The sequence below is a fragment of the Laetiporus sulphureus genome (assembly GCF_001632365.1).
Source record: "Laetiporus sulphureus 93-53 unplaced genomic scaffold LAESUscaffold_4, whole genome shotgun sequence".
Lineage (NCBI taxonomy): Eukaryota > Fungi > Basidiomycota > Agaricomycetes > Polyporales > Laetiporaceae > Laetiporus > Laetiporus sulphureus.
The window spans coordinates 745,439-758,501 of NW_024468513.1; the positions used below are offsets into that span (position 1 = coordinate 745,439).

Consider the following 13,063-nt stretch of genomic DNA (forward strand, 5'->3'; position numbering starts at 1 on the left):
GGGTGCATCTGGCGCTAGTGATGCGACGCGTCCACGCCAGCCTGTTCAACATCTCTACCTCAAGCATTTGTTGCCAGTTACTTCCTGCTCGGACTGTATACCTGACCGAGATAAACGCTTACGGAACGTAAACAAAAACCTGAGTGTACAGGAACGCGGGACTTCATCCGAGGTTGATGCCCCCACATGTCCCGTGAACGGGCCTCCGCGGAGTTCAGCCATAGCACAAATGCATTGCCAGATGAGGACGACGAATACTTCGAGCAGATAAGGTGAGCATTAGGATGGTACTCTATTACCTTGTTACTTATACTCCGCACCCAGGAGCTATGAGGACTTCACCACCATCGGTAAGATGGCAACCTCAGTTATGAGTGAAACGTTCTCTTGACTTAGGCTGCTAGATTGGATCCAGGATGCCATTATAGAACGGAATCGACGCCTAAGGGCCAACCAGAAGCTGCAGTCGGTCTATCTCGGTTACAGATCACGCAAAGAAACCATTATTGCCTGGCTGTGGTCTCGACTATGGCGCATCGTGGATGCAGGACAGAGTTGGTTTGTTGTCAGTCTGGTTGGTGAGTGCTATAATCCTTTGGACTTTCATTCCGCGACCTATGTCGTTTCTGCATAGGCATGTGTATTGGGATCAACGCTGCTCTCATCTCGATTGTTACTGCTTGGCTGTCTGACTTGAAAATGGGCTATTGCTCGGATGCATGGTGGCTAAACCGTCAGTTCTGTTGCTGGGAGATCGAAGGCGGTGACGAGGCATGCGATTCGTGGCATTCATGGGGTGCAGTCTTACCTGTGAGATGGACTGTTTACGTGCTATTTGCTGTATGTACACATGCAATTGGCTCGCAAGACCTCCCTTTATCCCACGTCTCAAGTGCACGTTTTCTTTCACAGCTGCACATCTAGTGAGAGCCATAGCCAGATATGCAGCGGGCTCAGGTATCTCGGAGATCAAGTGCATCATTGGTGGCTTCATTATGAAAGGGTACCTTGGCTTTTCAACATTCTTCATCAAGAGCATGACGCTTGTGCGTGTCCACGTTCGTATGATTCTCCCTACTCTAACGGGACTTAGCCTCTAGTAATTGCGTCCGGATTGTCAGTAGGCAAAGAAGGCCCTTCGGTGCACATGGCATGCTGTATAGGCAATCTCGTCGCGGGCCTCTTCAGCAGGTATTCACGCAACCAAGGTGAGCGAACGCGAGTATATGCTTAACGAAAAGCCTTCGCTTACATAGGCGTAGGCAAGATGAGGGAAATCTTGACTGCCTCGAGTGCAGCCGGAGTCGCTGTTGCTTTCGGTTCACCTATAGGTGGTGTCTTGTTCTCCATCGAGGTCCGTAAGGCTAGCTAGCAACATGATTTATTTCTGACTTTATTGTGTAGGAAATGAGTAGCATCTTCAGCATCAAGACCATGTGGAGAAGTTTTTTCTGTGCTCTGATGGCGACCGTGACGCTGTCTGTAAGCTTATTCATCGCGCCCTCGCATCCACATTGAACAGGCCACATATTGTAGGCTATGAATCCGTTTCGGAGCGGGAAGCTAGTATTGTTTCAAGTAACCTATGACCGCGACTGGCACTTCTTCGAGATCATATTCTTTGTGATCATCGGCGTCTTTGGGGTATGTACGGTGTTGATAAAATGTCCTTGCGCCATCTAACATGAATCTCCAGGGCTTGTACGGTGCATTCATGGTGAAGTTCAACCTACAAGTGGCAGCTTTCCGGCGGAAGCACCTTGCCAACTATCCTGTGGCCGAAGCAGTCACCTTAGCCACTATCACTGCTATGGTCGGCTATTTCAACCGGTTCATCCGAATTGACATGACAGAGAGTATGTCGATCCTCTTCCGGGAGTGCGAGGGTGGAGGCGATTACGACAACATATGCCAGTGAGTACTGTCTTATTGGTCTCGGGACACTATGGGTCAAAGTTGTATGCCCAGGACTTCGGTACAATGGCCCATGGCCAATTCTCTCTTCCTCGCAACTGTATTGCGGATAGGTCTTGTCACCGTCTCGTATGGCTGCAAAGTCCCTGCGGGCATCTTCGTGCCTTCCATGGCGATCGGTGCCACATTTGGACGCATGCTTGGTATCATCGTGAAGGCTCTATATCGGTGCGTACATAAGATTGCGTCGTAGAGTACAGCTTTACGGACGGGCAAGGTAGTGCAAATCCACAGTCGAGCATGTTCGCCGTATGCCAACTTGATGTGCAATGCATCACTCCCGGAACATATGCCTTCCTTGGTGCTGCGGCGGCACTCAGGTACGTAAATTCTTGTGATTTGGGCATTCTTTCTAACTGACAACGTATCGACAGTGGAGTCATGAGGCTGACGATAACTGTTGTCGTGATCATGTTTGAGCTAACAGGAGCTTTGACGTATATCTTGCCTACTATGGTAGCTGTCTGCCTTGACCGTTTGCTGAGAACGTGTACTTACCCGTACGTAGATCGTCCTCTTGGTCACGAAAGCCGTCGGAGATTTTCTCGGGACGACCGGCATCGCGGACGAAATGATTCGCTTCAATGGCTACCCGTTTTTAGAGAAGGATGATGAAGCTTATAATGTACCAGGTCAGTCCAGACGTTCCCGACTAGCTAGAGTCAGTCATTCTCACTTTCGTGCCCAGTGTCGAAGGTAATGAGAAGTGACCTACATACGCTATCTGCATCAGGGCTAACTGTGCGCGATATTGGTAAGCATCTGTGCGACTCGATGGATGAGCATCACAGTGTTGACCATTGCAGAGGAGCGCCTGAGAAGCACAGACGTAAAAGGATTCCCTATTATCTCAGATGATGCTAGTCGGACTCTCGTTGGCTACATAGAACGTTCCGAACTGCGATACGTGCTGGGTACGTTTGTCGATGTTATAGTGTTCCCTTTAACTGACAGTGATCACATGTGCAGAGAGATCGCGCAGAGTGCGAAATATCGCACTGGAAACGCCATGTTCTTTCGCATCTGATAGGGAAGACCATAGGCAGGTTGAGGCCCATGCCGACCTTCCCAACATGGCCTCTGGACCTGCAGTAGGGATTGACGAGGACATATGTATGGAGATCATTGAGACTACTGCGACACCGGAGGTCCTTAAATTCTGGCCATGGGTGAACCAGGTACGATTATTAGTTATAGTGCCTGATTTGTTTGCTGAGCGCTTAGCAGACCCCTCTTACGGTCTCTCCTCAACTTCCACTAGAGATCGTTATGCAGCTATTCAAGCGAATGGGGTAAGTTATTCATGAACCTTCCTCTTGAAATATTGCTCATACCTTGCAGCCCTCGAGTCATCCTGGTAGAAGACAGAGGCATGCTCGTTGGACTTGTCACCGTCAAAGATGTGCTTCGGTTTACTCTCGCTGAACATCATCACGTGCAATCTGCGTGGAGCGAGCAAGAGTTTGAGGGAATCATCGAGGAAGTATGGACATGGACCTGCGATCGAGCTGATGCGTTCACGTCGTGGTGTCGCAGACTCTTCCGTCGCTAGCCTTATCTGCACGATATACTCTTGTTTCATGTTATGGAAATGGCAATGTCCGCTATTTATATGTCGCTTCCCCTTTCATACTGCTTGATTAGCGCGAAATCATGCAGAGACATCGTGACCGACATTTGGAAATGGGGTGATACCGGGGTTCATGGCATACGGGCAGGGTCGAATACATTCCAATGCAGTCTTGTGCTTTCGGAAACACCAGAGATCGTGTACGGAGTGCTGTCTCTTTCGTTCTAGTCCGCCGATCTCCACGCCGCGAGTCTGCCTCACCGAATGGACCCATGAGGGCTGTATCCCATCATTAGCCATATACCCGGGCAGCGGCAGAAAACGTGAGGATACGGGAATCGTGATATCCGCGGCACTTCTTAGGTTGAACCCTGACGGTAAATCTAGAGGAGCCTTCGGCCCGAGCTTTCGTTTGCTTCTTGGGATTTGATTGGATCACCACATACCCCGGGCAGAGCTGGGCGACTTTCGAAAAGATCAGAAACTGTGGATGTTTGAAGTTTGTCAGAACAACTGTGCATGCTGGCTGCAAGATGACGGCTGAAAGAACGTCGGGCCGCAGGGAGCCCTTTACGGGTAAGCTAGATTTAAAATGCAGAGTAATGGCTCCTTTGGCAGCTACCCGTGACGGTGAGGAACCATCTCACTCAACGTTCGGTACCGCCTTCCAGGCGTCTCATCCAAATCCGGATCGACATATAGCCTGCCGGAATTTCAGTTCAAGCGTGGCACACGAACGAATAGGATTTTCCGAGAACGACTCTTCGAGGGGGCCGTGCCAAGCGTGGAATTTCATACCACAGCCCAATTTGAAGAAGACGAGCCTGCACATTGCTAAACATCTCATTGTAGATTTGATGTTCCATCTCGACCGTGAAATGATCCGATATCACCCTCGGAGCCGATGGCATCGAATAACCACGTTTGTGGCAGGATTTGACGTTCACTTGCGACTCGTTCTTGACCGAACACCGCAGCGAAGTCATTATGCATAGCGATGGTCGACATCGGAGACCGATATAAAAGTATCAGAAGCGAGAGCGTTGAAACTCACCTAGACCTCCCATATTACGATTGCTGACATCGGAAGACTGCCTGCATGGAGCTCTCCAGGCCGAGGACACGACACTGTCTATTGCTCTATGGCAGGCTGGGCAGAAGATAATACATGTAGGCGACCTGACATCGTTGTACGTGAGCCAACCGACAGCTTAGACTCGTGTGCAATCACACCGGCCTGTAGCTCATCAATGCCGTCACTGCTCACGGTTTTGATTCTGGCAACGTACAATGTCGTCTAGGCTTCCACTCCGAGGACTCGTATGACGCAAGAGTCAACGGACCATGTAGTACATAGCGTACGCGGACTGTTTCATAGTATCAGCAATTTTCGATGACGAACTATTCGGTACTCGAGCCATAGCGAACGTGGATTTTCTGTTTGATGCTGGCTGTTGATGGTGCGTATTGCGAACTCGTGCATGAACGTACGCTCACCATGTAACATACGTTCCCCCATCCTCGAACCTGTTAGGTGAGTGAAGACCTCATCATCTAGCGAACTCCACTGTCGTAGCTTTTGTGGGCAGGCAGACCTGACCTTGTTAGCCTAAAGGGATAGCTGCATAGCGACATCCGAGGAAGAGGTTCGCAAGACATATAACCATCAAGAAGACGCAAGAGAAAATGTGATTTTCCTGCCAAATAGGTGAACACTCACTTCCTCGCAGAACTCTCAACGTCGAGCGGCTTTACTCGCACTCAGTGCTCAGCATCTCCAATCACTCGCAATGGATTCATATTCCGCCTACGTCGTCTGCAGCGCAGTGCAGCTTTGGGACTAGCATTTCTCCTTTGTTTCTTGGGAGGCCAACCCGCCGATCGATGTCATCCAAGCTGAAGTACAGCTAAAGCCTCTCACTGCAGCGTCCTGCCAAGAGCGATCGTAATGGCTGCAAGCTAGCCCTCATATCGACAGCTTCTGCTAGTTCATCGCACCGACTTCAGAGTTACCAAAGTCAAGAGCCTCATGGTCCCATGCTCTGGCTCAGGGAGAGCGCGCTTGTCGAGCCGTCGGCATGATGTGCCATTGATAAAGATGGTCACGGACCAAGGCGATGCCAACCTCGGTTACACAATACGTAAGAGATCGCACTGCACGCTCATCTTCATTCTGACATGTTTCAAACTTCTTGTGACGAACGGTGGGCCTAGCTCTTTAGTGCGGTTCTTTGGATCAGGGGTCTTTGGAGCTACTGGCGATGCTCGACGAAAATGGCAAAAGGTAGGCTGCTCCGAAATCGAGGCCTCTCCACTGTACCCCACTCGTACAGCTTCTTACTTGCGGCCTAGATCCTGTTCTTCTATACCCTCAACATCAGTTGGCTCCTTCTTTTCTCGCTGCCATTATACACGATCATCCAGTCGCCTTTTAGGCACCGTGCAGCTCGTAAATAGCTTCGAGATGCCTATTCGTGCTGATCAGTCATTTCTACTATCTCATACAGAGCATGAGGCATTCTTTACGTTGTGCTGCTTTCTTCCAGATGACTGCCGATGGCATTCGCAAGGTTCACCGATTTTCTTTCGCTTCCCCGTGCTGTCAACCACTTTCAACTTCTCGATCGTTCTTGGACTTTCTCTTACGAGAACGTACATCCGCGACGTCCGGTAATTAAGGCCAAGATAAACGTCAAGACAGTCTGCAACCTGATGCGCGCGACTGGGACTTGAACATGCCACCATTCATGTATTCTGACAGCTGGTAATTCCGCATTCCACCATAGTCTCATGACACGGATATACAGCGTTTCTAGATGCGAGGCCTAATAGGGGTGCTGTCCTAAGCCAAGGTTCACCCACTTGTCCCCATGTGCTCATTTGTCCGGGCCATCAGTCCTTCCCTGCATGTCGATTTCCACCCCCGGCAACGCCTCCTACACACTGCATACAGAAGTATCGTTACAATTACCGTGGAACACGACTATCCATGACATGTCGCCGTAAATACAGTTCAAGCCGCCGTCCCAATCAGAGCATATCCCATGCTTATTGTGCGTCTTCCTCCTCATCCGAACTGGATTCAGGTTCAGAGTCATGTTCACCGTGACCATTCATTCCGCCAGCTACGTCTGGCCCTTGAACGGGCGGCGTAGGCAGCCCGCGGCAAGTGAAGCACTGCTCCGGTCTCCTCTCCATCACGATATGTTGGTCAGGTAAAATGCTGCTTATCCGTCTGCAGATCCGCACCAGTGGTAACATTGCAACTCACATTGCGGTACAGTCGGCTTCGCAGTCATGGTCAACGGGATTGTGGAATCGACTCAGTCTGCAAGTCAGTTGATTGCAGTCGATCTGCCCTGGGGGGATGAGCCGTGGAGTTAAACAAACGCGGTTTAGATCCTCACATAATGGCGTCTTGTAGGAACTTGGTGAGCGCAGAGGTATTCATAATATGTGACTAGATGGTAGCACATATGTCGAGTGAGCCAAGCGGGCTGAGGGCTTCTCCAGACTTCGGAACATGGTGAGAGCTGCTCTTATAAGTGAATCAGGTGATAAGCGCGTTCCGACCGATAAATTCAAGGAAGTCTTTGGGAGCGGGTTGTTTCTTGAGCATGACTTCTGCCAGTCACTTTCCCTACCAGAGGCGACTTGCATCTGCTCGCGGGTTGGTGGAGCTTAATTTGAATCTAGATTGTGTAAGACCCGATCGAGGCGCATGAAAGTGGCGTTTATCAGCTTGGCCGCCGCAAGGCTATTAATTTCCTTGCAGGTGCATCTACATAAATGTGAGGCTGTCAGAAAGTGAGCAATCAGCTATGATTAACTGACATGAGAGTTTTATTACTGCGGCTGTTCGCGTGCTGCGCAATACGGTACTTACATATAAGGTGCCGTCACGAAAGACTCTGATCCCACGGTTCAGTCTGAGACGTCACGGGCGAGAAGTTATGACACACACGTTGTGGGACGTGAAAGCTCGGCTATCGCCTGAAGGACATAGGGAGTCACCTGTTATATAGAAACTGCAACAAAGACCATTACAATCCAAGCTACGTGATCATCAGATTCACAAGAAAAACGTAACTTATATAGGGCTGCTCTCGAATGTAACATCACTTACAGATGTTCGTCCATTGCATCCGAAATTTGATTTGCCACATCTCGCCGATTTCTACACTATCACGCAATGATCTGCCACTCGCGGCGGCCTTCAACGTTTGTAGCTCGCGTTCAGACCAGGGTGCAAATCAACAGAAGACCGGCCATGATATTATATATGAGGCTGATTGCTCATGTAGCCGTAAAGGTTCTGAACTCTGACGGAAATATTCTCTATTCGTGCCTTCGTCGACATTATCAGCTTCTCTTTATTTAAGGGTGTTGCTCAAACGTACCAGCAGCTCCACCCGTTCCTCAATTCAAAAGCACGTATGCGACGATAGCAGCATTAAAACCTTTTCTTCAGCGCCACTACAATTCTGCCCGGAAGGATGACTGCCGCTGATTGAACCAGGGCTGAAACGGTGTCCGCGCCCGTCAAAAAGGCTCGCCCTTCACGGCTCCAAGATGTCTCATGATGCCGCTCAACGATCGAAGCTGAAGAATTCCGGGATGTACGAGTGACTCAGGAGAAGACTTCCAGTGGATGAAGGGTGAATTCGAAAAGTCGCATGCCACTTTTACATCAAGTCAAGGTTTGGCGGGCCGAGAAGGGCCGGCCGAATCTTAGGTCGGCGGCCGCGCCGCCTCCAAGTATGCCAGTGTGTGCGACTGCGCCGGGTTGCTTTCAGCTCGTGTGATCTCGTTCAAGTGACGTATGATCCGCAAATACGAGTCCGATGGCCCCAGAATCAAGTTCTTCTCCACCTTAGTCACGTCTTTCGAAAGTACCGGGATGCACAAACATTATTCTGATACTGCATCGGACACTGTTTATCTCTTACGTCCATACATATGTGTACAACTATCAAACGACATACATAGGGTAAATGACAGTTTTATGGAAAGCATTGCTATAGGTAGTTCTTATCAAAAGCATAGCACATATTACGTATCGTATATTCTCTATGTTTGACCCTTAACGTAATATCTAATGCCAATATGTTATTGTTAATGTCGTCGCTGTCGTGAGAACCCTCGTGTCGTCATCCTTGTTTCACCGGTACGTCTCTTGATGAACCGCTTTCATGTCCGTTTCATCAATTCATGTATATCCAGCGTGCCAAAGTATTGCATTGTCTGGATAGGCAAGTGACAGTGAGATGAGCGACATATATAATCAAATCAGATGGTCTACACACAGGTGTCAATTATCGGTTCTGGCGATGCTGTGAAGACCCTGTTGGGGTGCTCACCATGCCAGTTCCCTCCCATGTGCGAATCTGCAACTCTCTGAGCATGGTGCGATCAATGTTCAAGCACAATGACAACAGACCATAGAGAACCGGACCAGCTGATGTCTGCTGGGAACCAGTGGCTGGAGATGTGTGGGTCGACCTTCTGTTACGGTTAAGAGCATAGGTTTGTACTTCAAAGACGTCGAGGCTTAGATGTCGATCAATCCAAGGATGATTGCTGCGAACACTCACCACTAATGACACCGTCGGTATTCACTATCGAGCGAATTCCTAGTGGTGAAGGGACGTGGTGCGAAGATGCCGCTACGCTTTAGGTGAGCCGCTTCAGCCTGCTGCGTGTCTCATAACTTCTCAACAGAACCATACCTATCGCCAGAAAATCTGCCTTTTGCAAGCTTCTTCGGTACGGTCTGGACAGGAGGCCTGGCGAGTATCGTGGTGCACCGTTTCTGAAAAAGAGCTGTTTTAGCCTTGTTCAAGTACGTTGGATGAACATATCGCACCTCCAGGGATTGGGCGAGTTCAACAGCCTTGAGCCTGTATTCTTCTGCTCTTATAATGGCATCGTGCTGAAGTTTCCAGGACTTGTACGCAATTTCAAACTGATCTGAGAGCGCCGGCCGATCCTCTTTTATCCTGCTCTGAACATTAGATGCCATACACTCATTCCAGTTGCAGAGAACGTACCGCGAAAACTGACTACTCCACGCGAGCGCTTCCTGCTTAGTGATTGCATCCGCAATCTGCGAGATGTAGTTCATGGCCTTCTGCATATTGCTATCGCCTTGGTGCAGCGTACTCTGGTATTCGATCTTCTTGGATCCGCGCGTCTTCAAGGATGAGGCTATCTCAGCCGCGTTCTTCGGAAGAGAAGGCATGGCTCCCGTATTTGGAGAGACTACAGTTTTCAGAACAGAACCAAGGCAACCCCTGACTGTGGCTCATGCCTCGACAGCATCCTAAATACTTTGGCTTGCTTCGAGGAGCTTTACGCCTTCCCATCTTGCACAAAGGGGGTCATTGTCTGCGTTGTCGCGATAGAAAGGTGGTTGCCTTGACTGAGTCCTGCCATGGGCGTGATGAACGTTGTGATGCGGCACAGAACTGAACTTTATTCCTGCCGCAGTTGACAATAGTATGAAACAAGGCTCTTGTGGTTATGGCCGCAGCGAGGCTATGAACGACTATGCAAATTGCCTTAATGGACTAGAACGCCGCCAACTCGCGATCTCGTCCCTGACGACACGATTTCGCATTTCTGCGTGTACAGATTCGAATTTTGACAGCATCAGATGCCGAGACCTCTCGGCGCAACAAGAACACACAACTAGTCGGAGGCGCATGCAAACCATTGTTAAACGTTGTCAGGTATGATCTGTGCACCAGGCACTCGGATGCCGGATGCACCCAAGATGATTTAAGATTAGCAGTGTGAGCGGCGTAGCGAGCATCACGGTTTGATCAATCAAGTAGCTAGCCGCGGTTTATGATGAACCACTGGATGTTCGTCTATGCTAGCGATGAGAAACAGTTGCTCGGTGCGCAATTTACCGAAGTTTAAAGAATAGACACTGACAATTGTTCTGGCAGAATGATTTCGCCATAACGGCAGTAGCTTGACGTCTGACGATTCGGATCTCTCAGCTAAGCCTTTTCGCGTGCAGTAGTACGTCCCAGACTTCAATGCCATCCGTACATTGGATTATAAACTATGTACGTTGTCAGGAATTATTCCTGATTAGTACGTGAAGTCCCATCTTCAAGTCTAGAGCACAATTTGTCTTCACCTTATTTCCCATAACACAAGCCGACAGATGCTTGTTTCCCAGTCTGAAGACAACCTAATCAGTAGAAGCGTATGTGATTAGTGTTTTAGAATCCGGCGCGGGAAGTACAATAACGTTCCAAGACTGTTTCCAGAAATCCTTGATCCTTGTTGAGAGCCCTTAGCACACATCCGTTGACAGCTAAACGCCAGGTCATATGCGTTTTGACACACACATGAAGGCCGATAGCTGCAACATCAGAATCACAATAACCACGAGAAAAGAGAACCTGCATGATACAGAGCCGCCTTAATTATTACATGATGCATATGTCCATCAGAAAAACTGGGTAAACCGTCCACTGACATGCCGAGAGAAACGCGCTAGCGGAGACAGCAATACTAGAGAAGACCTCAGCTGGTATGATCGTACTGTGAAGCTATTCCTGTGAAAAGACTGAACGAGGCTGCGTATTGTATGTCAGCACTCAAGCACTCACCTTCGACAATAAATTGGGATCGATCAGGCCAGAGTGGTTGTTGCTCAGGCCGTTCAACCGCAGCGTCGCCTGGCTGTCATCAGGGCGTACCCTCATTTGTGGTAGAGAAGACGACATACTGGTATCCTCGGCTATGCTGGCCGGTAAAGTCGTGCGGCTAGGCAAAGCGGCCATCATGATGCTGCTAAACACTGATCCTACATTTGGCGTGAACGGGTCAGCATGATGAATTGCGTTGAGCTAGGCAACATACGGAGACTCATTGAGCGGTCAGTAGACGATGTTGGCGAGCGTGCGTTTGAATCCCGACGACGAGAAAAAATAAGGCCCAGTGCGTTCTCCGTGAATAAAGTGGGTCGGCGACTGGGCTGGCCGCCAGTTGATGCACTGATTGCTGTGAAATGAGACTTGTAAGGATCAAGTCGAGGAGGACATCCAACTAGATGTGACCTACATCGTGGTTGTGTATCCTTCTTGTTGAACGAAACGGCGGACGCGGGAGACGGTGCGCTCTTCGCTGTGAGACAAAGCACCAGATGAGTCGCCGTTAACCTCAGCAATGGAGATTCAAACGCACAACGCTGCTGCTCGTCACTGAGAGCTGGAGAAGCGCCTGTACCAGGATCCGTGGCGGATGGGACGCCGGCACGCAAGGTTCGAAGAACCACTGGCGTATGATCGATCAGCTCAGACACAATGGTGAAGCGAAATCGGCGAACGTTCTCGCTGTGGATTTTCCACTGTTGAATGACCAGACAACAGGACGGATGGAGACTGAGGCGAGCCCGTAGCCACGATATTCTGTCAAAGCTATGAGCCTGAACTCCAGCCAACAAATGGTCAATTAACGTACCTGAGACCTGTTGTAGAAATCCTCAGCATCAAGTCTGTACTTCTGTGCATCGCTTAAAGCCTTCTTCTCCGCTGCAAAATCCGCCTTATACGAGCTAAAATCAGTCAGCTTTCTCCTTTCTGCATTCAACCTATTCGTGACTTGGTCGCATCAGACAGCACATAACAGGCAAGGAAGATGAACACGTACACGTCAAGAACGGTATTCCACTGGTTGAAAGCTGAGGGTTTCAACTTGTCTCTGCGACACTCGATCTCGGATATTGCCCTGTTTTTGAAACTGTCACCCTCGAATAGCAGGCTATCATACTGGGCGCGCCGGCGACGGCTGGTCTTGCACTTCGTGGCGAACCTCGACGTGGCTTTGCAGACCGACGCCACGGCCTTCATCAAGCGTCTCACCGACACTCCCATCTCGCTTCCAGATCAGCGAGGGCCTCTGAGCAAGAGCGAGAAAGAGTTGGGAGAGGACCTGCGGCCAGTCCAACAATATAATGGCCGAGACGGTCTAAATCTCCAGCGTGACGGGATGGGATGCCATCAGGTCGGCACATTCCGCCCGGCTAAGGGGCATTTTCCCACTGATTGGACCAGTGAAACGAGCCCGCTTGTTCAGTGCCGCGCTGCCTACTCAACAAGCGGCGGGTGTTGACGCGAGCATGTTTTCATAAGCTTTACAGAACACGTTCGCTTTCCTTGTCCGGGAAATTGGTGGCTATGCCACTCCTTTGATTGAAACAAACGGATGGCTTGTATCCGCACCGGGAGAGGTGGACCCACAAGGACCCACCGCTGAACAAGATGCCGCCGAGCATGAGAAACCCAGTGTGGGCCGAGCGCAGCTGCAACTGGCACGTATACAAGGTGCCATGAGCTTCAGCCATTTACGAGGCCGACGCAGCATTGCCCCTGTCATTGAACTCTGGTAAACATCGCGGAGACAACATGGTAAACGTCGCGGAGACAACACGGCCTCAAAACATCTTGGCCTTGTTCTGTCTTGGGTAGCACCAGACATCTCGAAAACGTACAGTCCGAA

The 13,063-nt window shown here is 49.9% G+C and overlaps 5 protein-coding genes across 5 annotated transcripts; 2 read left to right on the top strand and 3 right to left on the bottom strand.

Annotated features, from left to right (window-relative positions):
• The first annotated feature begins 34 nt into the window (after positions 1 to 34).
• Positions 35 to 3,695, top strand: LAESUDRAFT_721246 (uncharacterized protein). The gene is made up of 19 exons (XM_040907981.1): positions 35 to 272; positions 325 to 350; positions 405 to 578; positions 635 to 840; positions 894 to 1,046; positions 1,094 to 1,208; positions 1,263 to 1,354; positions 1,405 to 1,482; positions 1,537 to 1,644; positions 1,697 to 1,914; positions 1,969 to 2,142; positions 2,196 to 2,294; positions 2,349 to 2,430; positions 2,483 to 2,606; positions 2,663 to 2,728; positions 2,781 to 2,888; positions 2,944 to 3,152; positions 3,202 to 3,266; positions 3,316 to 3,695. The coding sequence occupies exons 1-19, from the start codon at positions 187 to 189 to the stop codon at positions 3,524 to 3,526; spliced, it is 2,394 nt and encodes a 797-aa protein (XP_040768598.1). The 5' UTR covers positions 35 to 186; the 3' UTR covers positions 3,527 to 3,695.
• Positions 3,696 to 5,476: 1,781 nt separating this feature from the next.
• On the top strand, positions 5,477 to 6,147 carry LAESUDRAFT_353009 (uncharacterized protein). Its single transcript, XM_040902134.1, has 2 exons — positions 5,477 to 5,828; positions 5,897 to 6,147. The coding sequence occupies exons 1-2, from the start codon at positions 5,574 to 5,576 to the stop codon at positions 5,999 to 6,001; spliced, it is 360 nt and encodes a 119-aa protein (XP_040768599.1). The 5' UTR covers positions 5,477 to 5,573; the 3' UTR covers positions 6,002 to 6,147.
• A 285-nt stretch (positions 6,148 to 6,432) lies between these two features.
• On the bottom strand, positions 6,433 to 7,213 carry LAESUDRAFT_693264 (uncharacterized protein). Its single transcript, XM_040906157.1, has 3 exons — positions 6,952 to 7,213; positions 6,816 to 6,898; positions 6,433 to 6,767 (listed from the first exon to the last, which is right to left on the bottom strand). The coding sequence occupies exons 1-3, from the start codon at positions 7,018 to 7,020 to the stop codon at positions 6,593 to 6,595; spliced, it is 327 nt and encodes a 108-aa protein (XP_040768600.1). The 5' UTR covers positions 7,021 to 7,213; the 3' UTR covers positions 6,433 to 6,592.
• A 1,475-nt stretch (positions 7,214 to 8,688) lies between these two features.
• LAESUDRAFT_353030 (uncharacterized protein) lies at positions 8,689 to 9,914 on the bottom strand. Its single transcript, XM_040902135.1, has 7 exons — positions 9,595 to 9,914; positions 9,411 to 9,543; positions 9,274 to 9,356; positions 9,139 to 9,215; positions 8,985 to 9,077; positions 8,851 to 8,931; positions 8,689 to 8,788 (listed from the first exon to the last, which is right to left on the bottom strand). The coding sequence occupies exons 1-7, from the start codon at positions 9,783 to 9,785 to the stop codon at positions 8,754 to 8,756; spliced, it is 693 nt and encodes a 230-aa protein (XP_040768601.1). The 5' UTR covers positions 9,786 to 9,914; the 3' UTR covers positions 8,689 to 8,753.
• A 1,172-nt stretch (positions 9,915 to 11,086) lies between these two features.
• LAESUDRAFT_755515 (uncharacterized protein) lies at positions 11,087 to 12,414 on the bottom strand (the record flags this gene model as incomplete). The annotated part of the gene is made up of 9 exons (XM_040912032.1): positions 11,087 to 11,139; positions 11,173 to 11,241; positions 11,292 to 11,369; positions 11,426 to 11,566; positions 11,627 to 11,689; positions 11,750 to 11,839; positions 11,892 to 11,973; positions 12,026 to 12,155; positions 12,215 to 12,414. The coding sequence occupies 9 exons, from the start codon at positions 12,412 to 12,414 to the stop codon at positions 11,087 to 11,089; spliced, it is 906 nt and encodes a 301-aa protein (XP_040768602.1).
• Between the last annotated feature and the right edge of the window lie 649 nt (positions 12,415 to 13,063).